The 14,132-nt window shown below is 45.6% G+C and overlaps 1 protein-coding gene across 3 annotated transcripts in view; it reads right to left on the reverse strand.

Moving 5' to 3' along the window:
- Positions 1-14,132, reverse strand: part of abca4b (ATP-binding cassette, sub-family A (ABC1), member 4b) — a 188,486-nt gene that overhangs the window by 90,580 nt on the left and 83,774 nt on the right. For 2 of the 3 annotated variants that reach the window (XM_072510536.1, XM_072510534.1), the window contains exons 19-25: positions 13,664-14,026; positions 12,847-13,042; positions 10,889-11,020; positions 9,825-9,964; positions 8,395-8,532; positions 2,655-2,848; positions 1,609-1,696 (exon numbers count right to left, since the gene is read on the reverse strand). In XM_072510536.1, coding sequence (XP_072366637.1) covers positions 1,609-1,696; positions 2,655-2,848; positions 8,395-8,532; positions 9,825-9,964; positions 10,889-11,020; positions 12,847-13,042; positions 13,664-14,026 — 1,251 coding nt within the window. The remainder of the gene's footprint in view (positions 1-1,608; positions 1,697-2,654; positions 2,849-8,394; positions 8,533-9,824; positions 9,965-10,888; positions 11,021-12,846; positions 13,043-13,663; positions 14,027-14,132) is intronic. The other variant, XM_072510537.1, reaches the window with a different exon arrangement.

Below are 14,132 nucleotides of genomic sequence, written 5' to 3' on the forward strand. Positions count from 1 at the left end.
GGAGTGCTGAACTGTCAGAAGGTCATTACTGAGGGAGTGCTGCACTGTCAGAAGGTCATTACTGAGGGAGTGCTGCACTGTTAGAGGATCCGCCATCTTTGTAATGTTAAATCGACATCCCTTCTGCCCGCAAAGGCTAAGGGGTGACCTAATAGAGGTGTTTAACATTCTGAATGGTTTTGATAGAGTGGATACAGGGAGATTGTTTCCTCTTGTGGGGAAAAGCTCATCTAGAAGCCATCAATATAAAATAGTCACCAGAAAATCCAATTGGAATTCAAAACAAAGTTCTTTACCCAAAGAGTAGTCAGGATGTGGAACTCGCTACCACAGGTTGAAGTCAATAAAATGGATGTATTTAAGAGGAAATTAGACAAGCGAACAAGGGAGATGGGAATAGACGGTTACAATGGTAGAGTTTGATCTGGAAAGATCCGGGGTGAGGTTTGAGTGGAGCATAAATGCTGGCATGGGGTGCTTGGACCAAATGGTCTGTTTCTGAAGATCCTGTGAATGTAGGAGGTATCTAATTTTCGAAGAAAAGCAGGGATATTCTTCGCAATATCTTGGGCAACATTTATTGCTCAATCGACATCAAAAACAGATCATGCTGCCTTTCTGACCTTTCTGCTTGCGGGAGCTTGCTGTGCGCAAACTGGCTGCCACCTTTCCTCCATTTAAACAGTGACTGCACTTCACAGGTACGTGCTTTTCTGTAAAGTGATTTGGGTGCTCCAATGGTTATGAATGGCACAAAAGAAATGGAGGTCTTTCTTTCTGATTAAATGCTAAACACGCTGACATGACATTCTATAATGCACCCGATTTTAACCCACGTGTTAACCCCTTTACTTTGAGTGGGTTAAAATCTGTTAAAATAGTGGAGAGAATAACAATCTAAGGATAAGAATTCATTGAGCCGTTGCAGGTTAGTGTTGCAGTTATTTCTGGACCTACCCTCGTTATCGTGGAATGGACGGCTAAAAGGTGGGAGCCCGTGCTCAGTGAGTGACAAGCAACGAGACAGACACTTCCATGCTTTACAAACTGATGTGAGCTCCCATTGAATCACAGCCTTAAGTAAACTGTTGTGTTGCATTTGCCAACCCGAGCATTCTTCCTGTTGGCCGGCCCTGCGAATCTAACCTTTGGAACACTGTCAAACAGCTCCTCTTCCTGCCAACGCACACACAACACTGAAAATAAAACTTGTAACGGCTGGGTGGGGTGGGGGGGGGGGGGGCGTTGTGGCAGGGGCGGGGGGGGGGGGGTGAGATGAGGGCTCAAGGAAATAACAAAGATGTGAGGTGGGATAAATTTGAACGGATGACGTCACAAGAATGTCACCACGTTAATACATGCTCATGCGCCATTTCTTGAAAGATACACAGATGAATGGATACAAATGCTAGTGAACCTCTAAGAACCTTTTAGTGTTGACTAGCATTTGGGCTTGTCTTGTAGAGATCTAGAACAGATCCAATACAATCCACAAAATGACCCTTGAGGCCCCTGCATATCAGGGAGGCAAGATCAGATGAACAAGCATGGTATTGAACAGGGCTCGGCTAACACTGATAAAAGCAAGGTGGAAAATGCAAACCTTACCGTCTATTTCTTCCTCTGGCAGGTTTTCATCAATCGGGAAACAGTTGGAGCAGGAACAGTAGCAGCCTGATTCGCAGGTACAGGTGGGCTGAGGGTTACAGACAAGCAGAGATCAGCTGGAGCGCTGGACACCACCAGGAGCAAAGATCTCTCACTGCGCTCACTTGCATCTATGTGGAAGAAACCCTTCGATCCCTTTTAAATTCTGCTCCTGACCCCATTTCCCCAAAGTTATATTGTTTCTGCGGAAGTGCTTCCTCTGTATGAGTTTGTGCAATTTCCTGCTTCGTGTGAGGCTGTTTAATCTCATTCCTGCAGAACATGGGTTGTGTGTGCGTGGTGGTGTCTTACAGTTCACTCAGGGAGGCTACACACATTTTTACATGATAGTGATGGTGAAGACGCCAACTTTCTTTCCATCGCCTTGCTGGCCAGGAATCTCTTCGGCTCTTACTGCCTTCCAGTCGGAAGGAACTGCAGGTTGATACCCAACCTATTTGGCCACATTAATGAGCTCACTGCATCGGCGTGGGACTTGAACCGGGAGCTTCTGATTCAGAGGCAGTGACGCGACCCACTGCGCCACAAGATGTCTCCAATGGTGGCGTGAGAGACTCACAACCCCCGAAACCGGGGGAATGGGTCAGTGACATGGCCGGATTTCTCAGGCTTGGGATGATTAAGTTCGCCCTAAGGGGATCGTTGCTAGGGTTTGCCCGGAGGTGGCAGCCGCTTATCGACTTCTTTGGGGAGAATTAAGCTGTCAGTATGGGGGGGGGGGGGGAGGTTCATGAATAACCTCAGCCGGTATGGGAATTGAACCCACGCTGCTGGCCTCGCTCTGCATCACGAACCACCTGCCCAGCCAACTGAGCTAAACCGGCCCCCCCACCGTACATTATGGGTGAAGGTAGATTCTCAACGGTCTGTTCATTAGTGAGACCCATGTTCTGATTTCACACCTGAAGATCCTCTAGGGCAGTTTCCACACGGACTAGGTGACCCAGCCTGTACGTACCCAGTGAGATGCTGGTGCACTGACTTACTCCGACATCTTTTTTCCTCTGCTTTACTTTCTTCATCCTGCGAACCAGCGTAAGGTAGAAACCGGAGCCGAAGCAACTCTTCAGAAACAAGGAGGAGCCACAACACTGCAGCTTTCCCTGAGAAATGATTGCGATCCGGTCACCAAGAAGATCTGCTTCGTCCATGTGGTGAGTGGAGAGAATGATGGTTCTCCCTAGAGTGTGAGAACATGAGGGCTTTATTGTCTCCGTTTCCACTTTGTTAGTTAAAACCGATGCTGCCACTGGAGGGAGCCTTCATATCAGCCTGTGCTTTGTTGAACCAGACTCAACTTTTGAGATGTTTTGTTAGTAATGTTGCATTGTAGTTTTGTCTGGAATGAATTTGTTTCTGAACCAAAATGAATGCACGTGGCCAGTGGGCCTTTAGGATCAAATACAGGAGGCTGGAGGCCCATACGTCTCTGCTGAGGATATAGGAGCTGTTGATGACCTTTTAAAGCTTAGGGTTTTCATAAACCCTCCATTTATCTTGCTTGATGTAATGTATTTCATTACTCTTTGTTTATTGGTATAAGCGTGAGTCCATATTAAAAAAGGGAAGGCGATTGCCAGAACTAAGGGTGGGTTGGAAGGTCTGATATCAGCATGTTCTGCCCTGAGGCTGTTTGGCTACGAATTGATTCCAAATGTCCTTACACATTAGGTTACTGATCATGACGGAACAAATCTGTGCTCCAGCTGAGGGACTGCGCTGCTCTGACTTTGCATTTTGCAGCCCAAGGTTGGCAATGCATAACAGCAAAAGAAAACAGCACTCGCTGGCAGCAAGGTGCAGGAGGGGTGCCCTCTGGATCTCTCTCAGCCTGCAGGTGTGACGTAGGAACATGTGTAGCTCCTCTCAGGACGGGAACCCATTTCAAAGTCTTGTCTAGCAGGGTTCACAGGAGAAGAACAGTCCTTTATACTTCCATTCCCCACCTCCCCCACAACCCCAGGAGCAAGGTTTTCATATTGAGAGCTAAGACTTTATGCATAAAAAGGGTGCAGGCCAACCCGAACTAGCTCACACAGGTTTAGATATCGTCAGCGTTAAGTTGCTGCATCCTTAGTTCTTTGCAATGTGAATATTAACCTGTATTAACCTGGTCCCCTCCTTGCATGACCTCAGTGCACATTAATGGAGGAGGTGTCACCCTTGAAACACTATGTTCATGTTTTGTTGAACTTTCTAAAAGTGCCATTATCGCATGAGTTCAGATCCATGGGAGGATCCGGCTTCTCCCAGTTACTTTGTACATTGCCGAGGCGCAAGACGTTTCGGGGTTGCAGACCTGCTGGAATTCCCCCCCCCCCCCCCCCCCCCGGCCCCCCCGGCCCATCCCCCCTTGGAATGTCCCCTCCACAGGGGATCATTGAGGTTATTAAAAACAATCTTAGAAAATTGTTGTTATACTTGATGAACGTCACTGGCCCCCAAGCTGGAGCATATTCAGAATCAATCTTTTGAAATTTGTCCTTGGGTGGTTTTTGAAGAATTTACAATTAAGTGAAACAAGATCATCAACTCTGCTCATCACTGAAATAATATTCAAAACTGGGGGCTGGTTTAGCTCAGTTGTTTGGACAGCTGGTTCGCAAGGCCAGCAGCGTGGGCTCAATTCCTGTACAGGCTGAGGTTATTCATGAAGGCCCCGCCTTCTCAACCTTGCCCTTCGCCTGAGGTGTGGAGAACCTCAGATTAAATCACCACCAGTCAGCTCTTCCCCTTAAAGGGGAAAGCAGCCTAAGGTCATCTGGGACTGTGGTGACTTTACTTTTACTATTCAAAAATAACAATGTCAAACCATCGGTGGAATCGTGTGCTCTTGTTCGTGGTGGACTTGGAGGCAGGATGGGCATTTCCTTAGGCAGGATGGTGGCCTACCTGAGCCTCGCTAACACTTCGCCTCCACCAGAATGAAGCTCTGTGCAGGAAGGCTCATGGATGACCACTCTGCCCCGCCGCCAATTGAGGCCCTCAAAGTGGCCAATTAATGGCCTCTTAAAGGCCTCATCCTGCTGCCATTGGTATTAACCCAGTGGCAGGTGGGTCTGTCGCCGTGCCACCTACAAGACAGGTGAACCGGCGGGTTGATTGTCACATCAGTGGGTGATGGGTGGGTGGGGGGGTGCGTTGAGGGGGAGGGGTGGGGAAAGAAGCGGTCCTTTGATCAAAGGCCTGATCAATGGACTGGACATCATGAAAGGGAGGGTGGCCAGTAAGAGACACCCCCTGCTGTTGCTTCCAATACCCATGCTGTCCCTCTCCCCATGACCCCTACTCTGTGAAAGACCACCCCCTGCCCCCCCCCCCCCCACCATCACCCACACTGTAGCATGGGTCCTCCAAGATCCTGGGACCCTGTAGGTCGGTTGTGTCCTACCAGCAGAAGCCACAGCCTCCTCAATGGCACAGCTGAGAGCAAGAGCCGCCAGCCTCTGATTGGCCGGCAGCTCTTGGTAGGGGGGTGGGGGGATTCCATCCCTGGGGTCTTGATTCCAAGGGAAGGCCTTGCTGCTGCCTGATTGGCATGAGGTTCAGTGGGCCTTCGCGAACAGAGGTGATGGGGGCCTCTCGCTGACTCTCCAACTAGCAGGCAAGACTTCTGTTGAAGCAATGTTCCTCAGAGTCAACAGGCAACAGGAAATGCCAGTACAACTGGGGAAAATTACTGTTCTTGGATAGCTTGATATGCAACTCCAGTTTCCATATCTTACTGGTTTATCATGCTGGGGCTCGGGAAAGAACATGGTTGAAAGTCCCTGTCGAGACAGTAATATCTCTTTAAGAAGAAGGGTTTCATTAAGAATTCACAGAAGCAGCAGCAGCTTATGATTTATTGAAATGTCAAATAAAGGATTTAAAGCTAGGAAGCCAAACCTATCAACCAGGATGGCCATTGATATGAAACGGACAGAGGAGGACCTCCTGCAGTTTGGCTACAAGGTATGACCTGGCATTCTGCTCAACGACCATAAGACCATAAGACATAGGAGTGGAAGTAAGGCCATTCGGCCCATCGAGTCCACTCCACCCTTCAATCATGGCTGATTTCAACTCCATTTACCCGCTCTCTCCATAGCCCTTAATTCCTTGAGAAATCAAGAATTTATCAACTTCTGTCTTAAAGACACTCAACGTCCCGGCCTCCACCGCCCTCTGTGGCAATGAATTCCACAGACCCACCACTCTCTGGCTGAAGAAATTTCTCCTCATCTCTGTTCTAAAGTGACTCCCTTTTATTCTAAGGCTGTGCCTCCGGGTCCTAGTCTCCCCTGCTAATGGAAACAACTTCCCTACATCCACCCTATCTAAGCCATTCATTATCTTGTAAGTTTCTATTAGATCTCCCCTCAACCTCCTAAACTCCAATGAATATAATCCCAGGATCCTCAGACGTTCATCGTATGTTAGGCCTACCATTCCTGGGATCATCCGTGTGAATCTCCACTGGACCCGCTCCAGTGCCAGTATGTCCTTCCTGAGGTGTGGGGCCCAAAATTGCTCACAGTATTTGAGTACGACAACATAGATGAGAGGCAAGGTGACTCTACTGCAGGATGGAAGATCCTGAAGCTTTGGCTATACCTGTGGCAGGATGGCCTGACCTTGCTGTGTAATGTGGGGTCAGCTCATTAGCATTGTTTACTACTGGTATTCCCAGCAGAGGAAGCATTGTGAGGCTGGCGTCTTACCAAAGTCAGCTTTTTATGGTCATCATGCTGTGAGGGCTTATTCGGATGGGCAATGCCACCCAGAATGGGGAATGGTACAGGTGCTGAGAGACTGCGCTATTGCATATTATGAGTCTGGGGTCTCATTTAAATGAATTTGGGGCCCCTGCACACAGTTTATGTGCAGCTTCTAGCTCTGGGCTCCAGCAGCACAGGCCACCTACTGTGCCAACAGATAAAGTGGCACCTTAACATCCGATGCACATCGAAGCAGCTGTGACTGGATTCTATCTTGTCAACCTCCCCTTCTATGTCTGGTTCACTGAAACCCCAGGGAAACCCCTGCAACGCTCCTTGCAGATCCCAGGAAACAAAGCCAAACTTTGGATTCCACTAAAACAAAATCAAATTACTGTGAATGCTGGAAATCTACAATTAAAAACTGCCATCAAGCTGAAACGTTAACTCTGCTTCCCTGCCCATGGATGCTGCCTGACGTGCATGATGTTTTTGAACGTTTGTTGTTTCTGTTACTGAATCTTGTTCTATAATTTTCCCTTTGTGCAGAAGTAGATTGCCGCATGTTCCAGCACAAGTGTTCTCCCGTGGCTGAGTGAAGTGATATCATGGATGTGATTACAGCCACATCTGAATAGACAGCAAGATCGGACACATTGGGCGGGTATCAGGAATGATAACTTGGCACAGCTGCTGCAGCCGTCTCCAGATTTCAGTCATTCATCAACTCCGAATCTCCAGAAACTATTTGCGTGTGAGTCAGACGAGTGGTCGTTTTTCATTTGTCCGGGGACATCCCCCCTGACTCTGTGTGACCTTCCTCGTAGTTGCTCAGCTTACGGGCTGATCGTAGCTGCCCAAGTGTGGGGGAGATGGTGGCATAGTGGGAATGTCAGGGGACCAGTCATCCAGAAAGCCCATGCTAGTACTCTGGGGACATGGGTTCAAATCCCACTCAAGGCAGCTGGTGGTATTTAAATCCAATTAATAAATCTGGAATATAAAGCTAGTCTCAGTAATTGTGACTATGAAACTACTGTGATTGTTGTAAAAAAAAACATCTGGTGGACTAATATTTTTTAGGCCAGGAAATCTGTCGTCCTTACCTGGTCTGGCCTACATGTGAATCCAGACCCACAATAATATGGTTTATTCTTAACTGCCCTCCGAAATGGCCTAGCAAGACACTCAGTTCAAGGGCAATTAGGGGCAGGCAACAAATGTTGGTCTTGCCAGTGACACCCACACCCCATAAAATAATTTTTAAAAAGTGGGGGGAGACATTAGAGAGACAGTCCATGTAGTTTTCCTCGCTTGGTGCTTTAATTGTGAGCAATGTGATCGAGCAATGACGATACAAAGGCCCATCCTTGATTTCTACCAAGCTCATTTATGGTATGTAATTCTGATACAGCTTCATGTTTAGATAGGTTGCAGTTATTTGCAGTCTTTATTTTCAAGCTCCTTTGCGCTGATTCATTCTGTGTTATGGCTGCACAGGCTCGAGCAACGTCCAGAGGTTTGTCTAAATTGGGGCGGTAAACGTTGGCAGGGTATTTGGTCGGGTGGAATATTGAGGTCCAGTCCGATTCTGACTAATGTCTGATGCCAGCACAAACGTGCGGCTTTCCCTGAGGGAGCCTCTGGCTGTTGATCAGGAGCTGAGCTTCTACTTTCCCAGCCCCAAGGACTATCTAACTCAGTCCTACAATGGGCTGTGCATTTGCCCATCGAGCTAACGGGACCATTTTACCTCGTGGCACAGATAGATCTGTTAGAGAAATCTGTTACATCCAACTTATTTGTCTTAAATGTACTGGAATTTGATAAACAGTGTGGGCTGAGAGTAATTGTAGTCAATCTTATTAATGTGTCTCTTATCCTAATCCTAGTTAATTGGTAACTTTCTGGAAGAATAATTCTCATAATCTATAAGCAGTACATAACATAGACAGATGTTAATGGTAATTTAGTCACATGTATTAGATTTTATATTTGAGCAGGAGTCTCGGGAAGCACATCATACCTGCGCGGTATTTGAGTAAGAGGTCCCAGATGGACCGTCTGGAATAAGGATCTACTCCAGATGTTGGTTCATCCAAAATTATCACTTTAGCTGCTCCAATGAATGCTAAAGCTACCGATAGTTTGCGCTGCATTCCACCTGTGCAGGGAGAGGTAGAAATCATTTATCATTACGACAACTTCAAATGTCTTTATTTTATTAATTCCTTGAGTTATAAAAGCGCACAGTGCTCAGCATATAGAATTGTTGCACATTCAGTTATTATCATAGACCAATTACAATATTGAAGGAGGCTTCATCCATCATGTCTGTGCTGGTCCTCTGCCTGAGCAACTAAACTGGTGTCGTCCTCCTACCCTTTCCCCATGGCCTTGAGGTGTCTTCCCTTCAGCTGCTTATCCTTTTGAAAGCCAGAAATGGACCTGCCTCCACCACATTTGCAGCCAGTGCATTCCAGACCCTAACCACTCACTACATAGAACAATTATATGAATGATAACCTCAGTATTGCTGAAAAAGAGACATACTGTCAAAGCTTTGGTCTTGTACTCATCAGGACAGGATTGCAAGAATACCAAGTCTCAAAGGGAACAACAATTTATACTGCTTGAGTAGAGGTTGTTGATTGGCAAGTGGGCTCTATTTGATAAAGGTGTTGTCTTCTCTTGCAGTATAAATTGTTGTTCCCTTTGAGATTTGGTACTCTTCCAATTCTGTTCTGATGAGTGCAGGTCAAAAAGCTTCAACAGCATGTGGGGTTTTTGGCTCCCGCCCACCCAGGGACTGGAAATTTCTGTCCAAGATCAATGGGCCTTTTAGTAGTCTGTCCCGCTCGTGTTAATTCCTTGGCAACCATCATCTTCAAAGATAGAAGATGCAGATGATGTCAATAGTATCCATGTGGACCATGACAAACCAGAACATATTCAGATTTATTCAATGTGACCTAAAGGCATTTGAAGAGAACATTTTCGGAGTGAAATCAGGAATCATGTTTTCACACAAAAGCAATTGGAAATCTGAAACTTGCTTCCTCAAAGAGCTATGGGAGTCGGGTCAATTTACACTTTCAAAACTGAGCTTGGTAGGTTTTTGAACTAGGCAAAAATATTGAGGGATTATGAAGCAAAGATGGATAAATGCAGTCAGTATAGACCAGCCATGGTCTAAAAACTTGCATATTGATAGCACCTTTCACTACCCCGTTGTCCCGTAGCATTTTATACCAACAAAGTACTTTTGGACGTGAAGCCATTGTTGTAATGTAGGATATGCACCAGTTGGAGCAAACTGTCACAAACCACAATAATATAAGGAAGAGATAATCTGTGATGGAATTAAATGGCAGAACAGGGCTAGATGAGGCACTCTACCTACTGATGTGGTTAATATCATTCAGTTGAGGTCCCTTTGATCATTTTTGAGATTACCTGATAGGTCTTGAGCCAACTCATCTCTCTTGTGAGGAAGTCCAATCTCATCCAACATCGCTTGTGTCTGCTTCTCTGCCTCTTCCACTGTATAGCCTCTTAACAAGGTATAAAATAAGATATGTTCCGCCACTGTTAGGCTACCAGAAAAATAAAGATAAAAATCAAATTACTCCACATGCAGTTTCCTTCAAACTCTCGACTAAAGATCAATGTTTTAATCTTACTCCGAGAGAGACACAACCTTGTCCAGGTCAACATTCCAAGCATTCCGAGATCGGTTCACAGGCTTACTCTGACAACTGACCAGATTCTCAGACTGATACAATAGTCTTATCTTGATGGATGCCCCAGCTCTGGCCAGTGCTGTATCCTTCCCCAGAATCATCATTCCACAGGCCCTGGGCAGTGCAGCAGATGCTGTAGGGCAGCAACCAACATTAAATATTTCCCTGCGCAGACAGCAGGCATTCCCACAACGCCCCACTTTATTATTTTTTTGGCAGGATAATTCGAGAGGTGGCTTCTGGAGCAGAACCTATCTCCGCAAAAAATAAAGGTCTGTTGTAGCCACGTCCGCAAGCGAATGAGCCAATTTCATTTTTTTTTTCCGTGTGGTCCTTAGCCCCAGTGTCAGCTCTAACATGTATCATGTTACAAAGGAACAAAACCCTTTCACAGCAAACAAAGTCTTCAACAAAAGTGCAACATGCTGTTTATCAACAGCCACTAGGTGAAGCGTCTCACTTACTGTGGCTTATTGTTCAGCTCTATTAGTAAATTAATACCTATTAAAGTTTGAACTGAACTATATCTATTTTATGTGCCTTGTATCAATCACACAAAATATTAAAGCCAACCTTAACAGGGCTTATTCAGAATAAAGCAAAACGAAGAATAGCGGGTTTTTTAAACAGTGTACGGCATATGGATCCTCAAACCTAACACCTTCTGTTGGATCGAAACCTCACTGTTCCACCATTTGTTTTTGTTTGCCTGGAAACGCATGCACTTGCCTTTACTGTTTATAGCCGATTCATTGAAATGATTGGCATCTTGCTTACTTGTTAAATAAAATATTGTGCTGGGGACACATGCCAATGTCCTGTCGAATTGCATCAATGTTTGTTCGGATATCTTTGCCATTAATGACTGCAGTACCTGATGTAGGTGGAAACAGCCCTATCAGCATTGACCTGTTGAATACATGGGAAGAGCACATAGAAACCACTATTAGTAGATTCGAAAGATTCCACATGACCCTCAGCTCATGAAAAATAAGCAGTGCCCATGAAAAAGGTGTTATGCTTTCTTTAAGAGGCGATGATTACACAATTATGCTCAAATTCAATTATTATAAAAGGAAACCTGAACTTTTCAACCAACAAAGTCATCCTCAGGCACCATTTATTAATGCAGTCTGCTGTCTTGCCTGCAACACTTGCTGCTTCTTTCTGTAGGGGTTAAGTTTGCATCATTACAATTCTTATTCTTTTCAGACCTTTCCCCTTCCTGAATATGTTAACTCCTTCCACTGTCTACAAGTCAACCTCTGTCTGGCCTACTCCCGTTTCTATGTTTCTAGACATTAGTGCACATTTTACTATTGTGTTATTTTGAATCTTTTCAAGGCTGAAGCTGTTTCATTTCCAATGGTTGATTGTACGTCAGAGATTTTAAGAAAAATTGTGAATCTATCTTTCCCTCTGACACTCTCTGATTCTTTTTTTTCTTTTTTAAAAATAAATTTAGAGTACCCAATTCCTTTTGTGCACTTAAGGGGCAATTTAGCTTGGCCAATTCACCTACCCGACACATCTTTGGGTTGTGGGGGTGAGGCCCATGCAGACACGGGGAGAATGTGCAAACTCGCAACCGCTGGTGAGTTCTTCAGCTCCCGCCGATGGTGACTCCCCCGCCCCCTCCACCACGGGTTCCTTGGAGGGCGTGAACAATGGCACACCCTGTTGACAGTGGGGGGAGCAGAAGATCCCACTGCCAACCAATGCTTCTGTTGCCGCAAAACACGTGTGGGCGGAGGCGGGAAACACACCCGCCCTTAATTTCTCCTCGCTTTATCTGCAGTATTTAGGTTTGTGGTTTGGAATTCCTGTGACAAATCTAATTGTTACAACAATTATGGCTACTTCTATGATCGCGAGGTCAAAAATATACCAAGTGCAGTGCTAGATTCTAGTTCATATTTATCTTATTATAGCCTTTGGGCTGGATTTATTGGAAAACTGGAACTACTTCACCCATTTTGAACAAACTGCAGCTTGTGATTCATATCTCAACACTCTCAAGCTGTTTCCTTCATGACCTTTTTGCACACACATAGTCCAATCTGGCATCTGCGCGAGCAAGAGGTTAAGAAAGTGAGGAATTTTGCTGCTGCTGCTTTCTGAGGCAGGAAACATTCGGTTCAAGATGAAGCAGTTTCACGTGATCGTGAGGAGTTGGTGCTGGTGTTTGATCCCGGCTGGATTTATGAGAGTGGAGAGCAAGGAGCTGTGCAACTGAGATGCAGTGTGTTTCCAGGAGGCTGTGCAATTGTGTGATTAACAGTAGCTATTACTGTACTTCAGTGAACTGCCACGTGTGTTACTTTGAGCCTGAATGATTGACTTTCCACAGTTCACCTAGCAGTCGTGCGATGTATAATGATTTAACAAATCGTATGCCGTGAAGTCACAAGGCTACAGAAGCATAAGGTTTAAATGAATGAAATTGAATTCCTTCCAATAACCCATAAAATAAATCTTTCACCTGTAACAGCAAATACCTAAACTTCATGTTTGAACTTTCAACATAAACCCGCTCATTAAAATTTGATTTGCATGGCAGCTTTTCCCAAAATGTGGTGCAACTATTATCAATCTCTAGACAGCCACCAGCCATGTTGTTCTTGTCGCGTTTAGCTTGCACAGGGATGTAAAAGGAACTGTGTGAAAATGCCTTCTTCCTTTGCAACTGGCCAATGATTATTTGGGTCTCGTACCAAAGGAATGTGAACTCTTACATTGTTGTTGTCTTCCCAGCTCCATTGTGACCCAGAAAGGAAGTGATCTGCCCTTCAAAGAAGTTAACACTCAGTCCGTCCACAGCTGGCTTGTGCCCCTCTTCAAAAATCTTCACTAGGTTCTGAATAGACACTCCCAGTGTCAGACTTGATGGCTCCTTCTCGTAGAAAGGGTTTCCGGCCATGGCTGCCGTCACTGCCAACAGATAACAGCAAATAAACATAGTCACTGCTTCAATATTTGGGGAGGGGAATTGGGAATGGGGAACAGAGTTCAAGTGAAAATGTTACTGTTCCCATTTAAACATTTGGGATAACTATCTGTGTGAAGTTAGCACACTCTCCCCACGTCTGTGTGGGTTTCCTCCGGGAATCCGGTTTTCACCCACAGTCCAGAGATGTGCAGGTTCGGTGGATTGGCCATGATAAATTGTCCCTTAGTGTCCAAAGGTTAGGTGGGGGTTACAGGGATAGGGCGGGGGAGTGGGCCTGGGTGAGGTGCTCTTTTGGAGGTTCGAATGGCCTCCTTCTGCACTGTAGGGATTCTACGGTTCTAGGAAGAACTTCTTCACCCAAAGAGTTGTGAATCTGTGGAACTCCCTGTCCAGTGAAGCAGTTGAGGCTCCTTCATTAAAATGTTTTCAAGATAAAGATGGATAGTTTTTTGAAGAATTAAGGAATAAAAGGTTGTGGTGTTCGGGCGGGAAAGTGGAGCTGAGTCCACAAAAGATCAGCCATGAACTCATTGAATGGCGGAGCAGGCTCAAAGGGCCAGATGGCCTACTCCTGCTCCTAGTTCTTATGTTCTTATGATTACCTGGGTTGATTTTTTCCTTTTCCTGTTTCTCTTTTTCTTTCTTTTCCTTCTCGAGCTTCTCCTTCTCGAGCCTCTCCTTCTCGAGCCTCTCCTTCTCGAGCCTCTCCTTCTCGAGCCTCTCCTTCTCCAACCTCTCCTTCTCCAACCTCTCCTTCTCCTTTTTCTTACATGTTTTCTTATTGTGCTTTGGTTTGTCATTAGATGTGGGCTGTGTTGCGGATTTCTCTGCAGCTTGTTCTGTAGGTTTGTTCGTTTGTTCTCCCAATTGTTCTGCTGCTTTGTCTTTCGGTTTGTCTTCTGCTTTCTCAGCCGGTTCGTCTGCCACTTTCTCATCTTTTGCACTCTCTTTGACTTCCTTTTTATCTTATCAAAGTTAAAGAAAAAAGGTAAAACGTGCTGACTTTGGATGCTGAGTGTGAGAGGGGGTTTACCCCGCATTTAGTCAGTCCACAATGATGGTATTTAAAAA

Source organism: Scyliorhinus torazame, chromosome 7 (genome assembly GCF_047496885.1).
Source record: "Scyliorhinus torazame isolate Kashiwa2021f chromosome 7, sScyTor2.1, whole genome shotgun sequence".
NCBI lineage: Eukaryota > Metazoa > Chordata > Chondrichthyes > Carcharhiniformes > Scyliorhinidae > Scyliorhinus > Scyliorhinus torazame.